At 50.8% G+C, this 8,089-nt stretch overlaps 1 protein-coding gene and 1 pseudogene across 1 annotated transcript; both read right to left on the reverse strand.

The window, feature by feature from the left end:
• Nucleotides 1-4,507: 4,507 nt before the first annotated feature.
• Nucleotides 4,508-4,861, reverse strand: LOC144123766 (sentrin-specific protease 1-like). Its single transcript, XM_077656523.1, has one exon. The coding sequence runs from the start codon at nucleotides 4,859-4,861 to the stop codon at nucleotides 4,508-4,510; it is 354 nt and encodes a 117-aa protein (XP_077512649.1).
• Nucleotides 4,862-6,184: 1,323 nt separating this feature from the next.
• LOC144126500 (U2 spliceosomal RNA) lies at nucleotides 6,185-6,356 on the reverse strand (annotated as a pseudogene).
• Between the last annotated feature and the right edge of the window lie 1,733 nt (nucleotides 6,357-8,089).

Consider the following 8,089-nt stretch of genomic DNA (forward strand, 5'->3'; position numbering starts at 1 on the left):
AGCCAGGTAGCCGCATCTGGGGCTCCCCGTCATGTGAACGTACGTGCGTCTCCTGCAGCACGATAACTTCCGGAGAATCCTGTGCGATGCGAACTCCCATTTCGGCGTACCGCGCCGCAATTGAGCGCACATTACACTGCAGGATGGATGTTATGCGGGAGGGAGTCCGGCGGCTAGCCATCATGCTGGTTTATCTGTGCGGGAGCACCCGCTGCTTCTAAGCAAGCCCGGTGTCCATCGGTACCCTCCGGGAAAAGTGTGCTGAGATTCATTGAAAATAACTTTTTGTGAAAGGAAATGACGCAGTATCTGTCTCACGTCTTGGCTGTCACCTGAACCGCGCCGTAAGAGAAGGGGTAAGTAGGGACTAAGAGAAGAAAGGAAGAAAGAGGTGTCGTAGTGGAGGGCTCCGGAATAATTTCAACCGCATAGGAATATTTACAGTCCACAGACATCGCACAGTACAACGCGCCTGAGCCTTTCGCCTCCATCAAAACTCTGGCGCCGCGGTCGGGTTTCAACCCGGGTACTCCGTCCAAAGATCTCAGCGCAAGACGTACTTCTCGCCCTTCAAGAGTCTCTCTTTTACACCAAGCGCCGTACAGCCGCTACGCGAGCCATACTGGCCCTGGATATTCATAAGGCTTTCGACACTATAAGCCATGATCATATCCTGACGAGATTAGCCACCACCGTCTGTGGAACCGCATATGGCAGTATGTTCGGGCCTTTCTTCAGGGACGCACGGCAAAACTTTATTTTGGGGATGTCGCCTCCCAGCCTTTTCCCCTGCCTAACCGGGGAACCCCACAAGGGGCGGTTGTATTACCTTTACTTTTTAACATTGCCCTAGCGCCACAATCAAAGGCCCTTGCTGCTATCGCAGGGCTCCACACGGCCATATACGCAGATGATATAGCCTTCTCGACAACGGGAGCATCCATTGGAACAGCTCAGGATATCCTGCAATCTGCCATAGACATCACCACCACCCACTTAGCAAACACAGGCTTCCGTTGCTCTCCAAATAAATCGGAACTCTTGCAGCTGAAACCCCTGCACAGTGACCCCCCCTCCAATTGAACTGCACATGTACGGGAATCCAGTGCCCATTGTGTCTCAGTTGAAATTCTCGGCCTTCTCATTAACAACACACTCGATGCTACCAGCACCCTTCAGCTCTTGCAAAGGCAGACCAAACAGGTGGCTGCACTTATCAAGTGGGTGGCAGCACGCAATCATGGGCTGTCTGAACGCGAGACCCTCAATATGACAAATGCATTAATCATCAGCCGCATTACATACCGCCTCCCATACCACATACTCAGCGCCAAACACAACAGACAGACATCCTAATACGCACAGCTGTCACCTCCCCCCCCGCCCCCCCCCCCGCCCCCCCCCCCCAGCGGTAATTAGCGCGTTCATGCGCTGGCCCGAGAACTCTCCTCCCGGACCCCGGACGATCAAGCATCCAACCGTACGCAAGAGGCCCCATCGGTCCTTTATACATATCATCAAATCACGGCATTCTACATACTCATCGCTTGACATTACCACCACCCCACAATACTTTGTCGCCCTTATCCAGCGCCACATGGCGACAATTACAGACGGGCTGCTTTATTTCACCCTACCGTCTCTCATGCTTTCACTCCACCTTTCCTCCTCATTGTAACACCTGTGGCGTGCCCAGATCCACACTTTCTCACTACCTTTGGGAATGATCTTTCCCACAGGGAGTGCCCCCATCCCCAATCCCACTCATTCTTCCTGGGAGGCTGCTTTACGGACCGCTCAGCCCGCCGGCCAGAAATGGCTGGTGGATCGGGTCTTATGTGAGGCACAAGCCCGTAGACTCCTGGACCTGTAGGAGACCACCCTGGAAGATTTTTTTCTTTCCTTTTTTTCAAATAAAAGTTGTTTCCATCGATCCGGAACAGTAGCCGAGCGCTCTACCCACTGAGGCACTGCGGCTGGTGCTGCTGAGTATCTTTCGGCTATTAATGCGAGACTTTTTCTTCTCTTGAGGAAGTAAGAAGGATGAAAGCGTACCACTGAGAATGCGAGAAACGCGCATATGCTGACGTCCGACCGCCCACAGTGCAATCTTGCTGGCGCTTCATGTTCTCAGAACCTGGTGGCGATACGGTCCATGGACACATCGAGCGCAACGGAGTGGATATTTCACTGCACGCTATTCTTAATCGCTCGTATTCATTGCGGCACTATACAAGTTATGCGGTTTCTGAAAAAGTACACCATGGAAGCGCGCGAAGAAAGCGTGAGCTTACGGTCGCTGCTTTACGCAGCATAAGGCGCCTACGCCTGAGAGAGCCTTTCATGATTAGTTGCTGATCGCTGTATCTCCGTGCCTTCGAGGGTATGTTTTCCACTTTGCCGCCAAAAACCTACCGCCGCGGTGGCTTAGTGGTTAAGGCGCTGGCCTACTGAGTCGGAGTATCCGGTTTCGAAGCCGATGGCAGCGGCCCCGTTTCGATGGAGGCGAAGGCGAAACATAACGGCGCCCGTGTGCTGTGTGATGTTAGTTCACGCTAATGATCGCCAGATGCTCGAAAGTATTCCGGAGCCCTTCACTACGGTACCTCTTTCTCTATCTTTCAATCCGTCTTTTCCCTTTCTCTTAAGAACGACGCGGTTCCGGTGTCCACCCGCATATAAATGAGACAATTACGGCACCAATTGCTCCGCCCAAAACCAATTTTGCAGCCTTTTCTTTCACTCTTGACGAGAAAGGGCTGCATTTTTAGGTGCTTTTTTCTGAAATGATTTCGCTTCCTTACCATCGGTCGGTCCTCCTTCCATGCGGCAGTGAGCAATCTGAGTGCAGATGACGATGATGATACCAACTTTATTTTGCACCAGATAAGGAGGGCCCCTACTCCTCGCCCCCGGCGCGCAGATCTGGGTGACGGGAGCCTTGTCAGCGATTAGAAGCAGGAAAAGAGGTCTTTATTCCCCGCGGTTTCTTCCGCCAGGCGGATTGCCTGTTGCTGTGGAGCAGGGACCTTGATCAGCCGCAGAGCTTTCCAAGTTTCTCTACAATTTATATTTTCTTTAGCTGCGGATTTATGTCGTGACATCACAAGTTGCGACAGACAACGGTACAGGTGCGAAATTGTGACGCTGGCAAACAAGGTTTTCAAATTACGACTCTTCGCGAATGCAGGTTGTCACCACCCGGGCTGCGGACTTACCTTTGTTCACAATCTAAGAGAGTGTCTTACAGCTCAGGTCTACACTTATGGCGAGAGAGTTACCGCAATCCGCCTTTCTCCATCACCTCCTCATTACACCATAGTAATAGTGAGGAAGGCTAGGCAAATAAAAAAACGGTCCCACGTAATCGATAGGCCGACAATATATAAACTATGTCGCTTGATTCATATGCGGAGTAAATCCAAATAACCAATGCCACAGATGTCTTCAGTGCTTAAGCATGTCAAAAGAGCGCTAACCAATTTAAATCGGGCTGTAAAAAAGCTGGAGAGCTCATCTTGATTGCACAACCTCGCATGTGCAAAAGTTAGAATTTCCGCCGCATCCGTACTGACAGGCGACATAAAAATTGTAAAAAAATAATTATCCAAACTAAAGTGTAAAACTTATTGGAAAACAAATAAGATACAAAATGAAATATCACTCATTGTCAAGCAACCGAACTTTAACGACAGATGAGGTTTGTACACATTCGAATATACGCAAACTCCGAGGAGTGACCAAGAATTCTTGCACAATCTATAACCAAACTGGAGTTCTATTTGGGTGTCAATGGAAACGTATTGCGAAGAATACAATTGTCAAATTTTGCAGAGCAAAACAGATTTAACAATCATTCAAAATAAATTACATAAGCACTGTCAACACACAAACCGTATGAAAAACGTAGAACTGAACACTGATCAGGGCGGTAGCAAATCAGTGAAGAAATTTTTACAAATTAGCAATAGGCATAAAAAATCTGAACGTAATATTCAAACAGACAATGAAATTTTTACAAGAATGAGAACCGGATATTCACTACGGCGACGGAAAAATTTTCGCGTAGTGGGCGGTGTCAGCGCAAGTTGAACGCCAGGCGGTCGAAATTATGTCCGAGCCCTCCGCTGCACCGTCATCGCCCCAACCATTTCCGTCCCTTCCAATAACGTTTCTACCATCACCGAATGCACACTCAGCAATCGGCAGTGATCGAAACTAATTGCCCACTATCGACATGAAAAACCAAAAAAGACGAACGCTAGTGCACCGGGTAGTGGTTACACACGCGCTGAAATATGCAGAATATATAACCAGGGGCAGTAGATGTGAAGAAAAATCAACAATGGCGCGAACCTCAATAACAGCAATTACACAAAATCACATAAATTAACTGCACTTAAGCTACATGCGTATAATCAAACTAAATACATATACTGGATGCACGAACGCTTGAACCGAGGCATCTTGTTATAAGCAGGTTTCACCATGAAAGGAGCCTGCGTTGTTAAATCTCGTACACAAGACGAGCGCGGAAGTTCTGCATGTGGTTCTCCTCGAACAAAATCGGCGCGTCCCGGATGAGGCCCTCGGCGTACTGACACAGGAAGACGCCACAGTCGAAGGTGTTCTTCTGGAGCGGCACAATACGTGGGTAAAAATACCAGCCGCTCCAGTCCAGGTGGCAGTCACCCCAGTGGCTCACCTTTTCCAGGTAGTCAGCCAACGCGTCGATGATGTTGGCATGCTCATCGCGCGGACCCATGCTGTCGTAGATGACCATCTCGGGCGTGCCGAAATCCACCACGGCGAGACACCAGTGGGAGGGGTCCTCAGTGCACGGGCACCAGTAGAATGTCATAAGCGAAGAGGTCAGCACCTTGCGTCCAGCGTTTCACGCCGTCCGGTGCACAGCGATGCAGCTTGGTGAAGAAAAATGTACTGAACGCGTACACGGGCGGACCGCCTCGCCTCTTGGAGCGTTCCGCGGTCATGGCCAGGTAAAAGTTTACGATATTATCGTTAAGCCCCTTGCCTTCACTTAGCGTGGCTATGTGACGTCGAGTGACACCCATAGAGAAGGCCTCGACCAGAACCTGCTCCGGTGGGCCCTGTTTTAACGCTTCACACACTTCTTCCTGCATCACAGAAGTGAGTCGGCTATAATGGTTAACGTCTCTCTCGTGGTCAGCTACGATGGCTTTCGCCGCCATGTGTCACTGCAGGTTTGCACAGGGGCGCTCAGGAGACGATCACTCTTCAAACAATCCGTCCCGATCGAGAGGTTGATGCGTCCCTCTGCAACTGTCGGGAGGCCCAGAGCAGTCAGCGAACGTCACGGGGCTAGCGGCTGACTTAAAACGAAACTGCTGCGCGCTCTGCACGGTCAGCGTTTGTCTTACCTCGGAGGTGCAGACGGGCTGTGGCTTTCCGAACACCTCGCCGATGGTCAAAAGGAATGGATAACTCTTCAAACGACCTGTTTGAAGCGTCCCTCTGCAACTGTCGGGAAACGCAGAGCAGTCTGCGAAGTTCACGGGGCTAGCGGCTGACTTGAACGCAAGACTGCTGCGCGCTCTGCACGGTCAGCGTTTGTCTTAGCTCGGAGGTGCAGACGGGCTGTGGCTTTCCGAACACCTCGCCGATGGTTAAAAAGAATGGATCACTCTTCAAACGATCTGTCCTGACCGACATGTTGAAGCGTCCCTCTGCAACTGTCGGGAGACGCAGAGCAGTCTGCGAGCTAACGGCGCTAGCGGATGACAGGCAAAACTGCTGCTCGCTCTGCACGGTCAGCTTTCGTCTTACCTTATAGGTGCTGAGCAGCTTTGGCTTTCCGAACGCCTCGCCGATGGTCGAACAGTGGCCGACTGAGAAAAACGTGGAAGACGACTCTGAGAAGGCGCACCCGTCCTGAGACGCGCACGGCGAGTGAAGCTAGTTTGGCGCACACCTCTCAGGACCCCTCAACAAACGATTCTGATATCGCCAAAGACGATAGATAGATAGATAGATAGATAGATAGATAGATAGATAGATAGATAGATAGATAGATGCCAGGAAGAAAGAAAAGTAAAGTGCACGGGCCTGCTCACTGGCTCAATAAGGGCCGCAGTCGCTACCACGTGCAGATAGCAGGAGAGTTGAAAGATCCGATAGAAAGACAGGATAGTAAAGACGCGCTAAAGGCAAGGCCGATCCCGGAGGTAGTGCAATACCGGGCCAACCGGTGGCGGGAGTGAAGCAAGCTTCAAACTCTCCGCCGCATTTCAAAAAAAAATAAGTCCAACTGGACCCGGAGCAGATACTCTACGGAGTCTGGACATCGCTTCTCGGCCTTTTGGCTAAGATCAAAGACGACATCGCCGGCGTTTTTATAGTTCACGGCTCCGGGTTTCTTTCGGCCTGTCTGAGCGGCGTCACGTCCTCCCGGTTGTCAAAAAAATATCACAATAACGTGGCGGCCGCGTTTCGATGGCGGCGGAACGCAAAGGCACCCGTGTGGTCTGCTACGTTAATGCACGCTACATATCACCAGGTTGTCTAAATTATATATTCCGGAGCCCTTCACTGCGGCCCGTATTTCTTCTCTCAGTCCCTCCTTTATCCCTTCCCTTTTGGCGCGCATAAGGTGTCCGCCGAGTTGTGAGATACTGCGCACTTTCCTTTCCCCAACAGCCAATTGAATTTAATCCCGCCGCCCACAGATCATGCAGTCTCTCTCGAGTGGAAATCCTTCGCGGTGGGAGCACCGTTTTTGAACTAGACAGCCCGGCGTTGCCACGGCACCAGCGTTTGTAACCCGCATGTAAGAAATTTTGTTTTAAAAAGAAATTATGGTAATTGGTATTCAATGCTTACATTGATAAAAATGAAAATCGTTTTTTTTTGAGGAAAGGAAATGCCGCAGTGTCTCAAAATTCACGTTGGATACCTGAAGCGTGCCGTTATAAGATGAAGCATAAAGATGACGGTGAAAGAAGCGAAGAGAGAGGTGCCGTAGTGGAGGTCTCTGACATAATTACGACAACCAGGGTTTCTTTAACGTGCACTGACGTCGCACAGCACACGGGCGCCTTAGCGTTTTGCCTATATAAAAACGCAGTCGTCGCGGTCGGATTCGAACCAGGGAGCTCCGGATCAGTAGCCGAGCGCCCTATCCACTGAGCCACCGCGGCGGGTAGATAATGTGTAGATATTACGCTTTTTCTTGTTTGAAATATGAGAATAAGTGACAAGATAGTGCGTATATATAACACTTTTTTACGTTTGCCGACCACCAAAAGCGATTTCAAGCATTTTTGCCAGCAGTTCAAAACGCATGTGAAACGAAAGCTTGCAAAACGCTAACGCAGCGCCATGTGGCTCTTCCCTCAATTCGCCTAATTGCTTGCATGAAAAGAACGTGCCCCCCCCCCACATGTCGACTTGGCAGAAAATTCTAAAGTAGAATTCTTCACGGCAGTCGCACCCTATGAATACGGCACTGTGGGGACCGCCGCCCCTATCCGAGCTAATTCACCTGCAGAGGCGGAAGGAGCTGCCATCGCACTTGCGCTGGCCCACTCCACCATTGACAAAAACATAACCGAAATTTGCACAGATTCCCAGGCCGCATACCGCCACTACCTAAAGGGCGTGGCGACGCCGGCCACACACCGTATTCTTGCCATAGCCACGTCTCTTGACCGAACGGTTACTCTGTCGCGGATCCCTGGGCATGTCTCGATCCCCGGTAATGAGCGCGTTCATGCGCTGGCCCGAGAACTCTCCTCCCGGACCCCGGACGATCAGGCACCCAACCTTACGCAAGAGGCCCCATCGGTCCTTTATACATACCATCAAATCACCGCATTCTACAAACTCAGCCGCTTGATATTACCACCTCCCCACAGTAGTTTGTCGCCCTTATCCAGCGCCACATGGCGACAATTAAAGACGGGCTGCTTTATCTCACCCTACCGTCTCTCATGCTTCCACCTCAACTTTGCTCCTCATTGTAACACTTGTGGCGTGCCCAGATCCACACTTTTTCACTACCTTTGGGAATGTCCGCCACAGGCAGTACCCCCCATCCCCAATCCTCCTC

This window comes from Amblyomma americanum, chromosome 3 (assembly GCF_052857255.1).
Source record: "Amblyomma americanum isolate KBUSLIRL-KWMA chromosome 3, ASM5285725v1, whole genome shotgun sequence".
NCBI classification, from domain to species: Eukaryota; Metazoa; Arthropoda; class Arachnida; order Ixodida; family Ixodidae; genus Amblyomma; species Amblyomma americanum.

Excerpts from the sequence above, each read along its gene's own strand:
- LOC144123766 (XM_077656523.1), bottom strand. The coding sequence starts at position 4,861 with ATGACATTCTACTGGTGCCCGTGCACTGAGGACCCCTCCCACTGGTGT.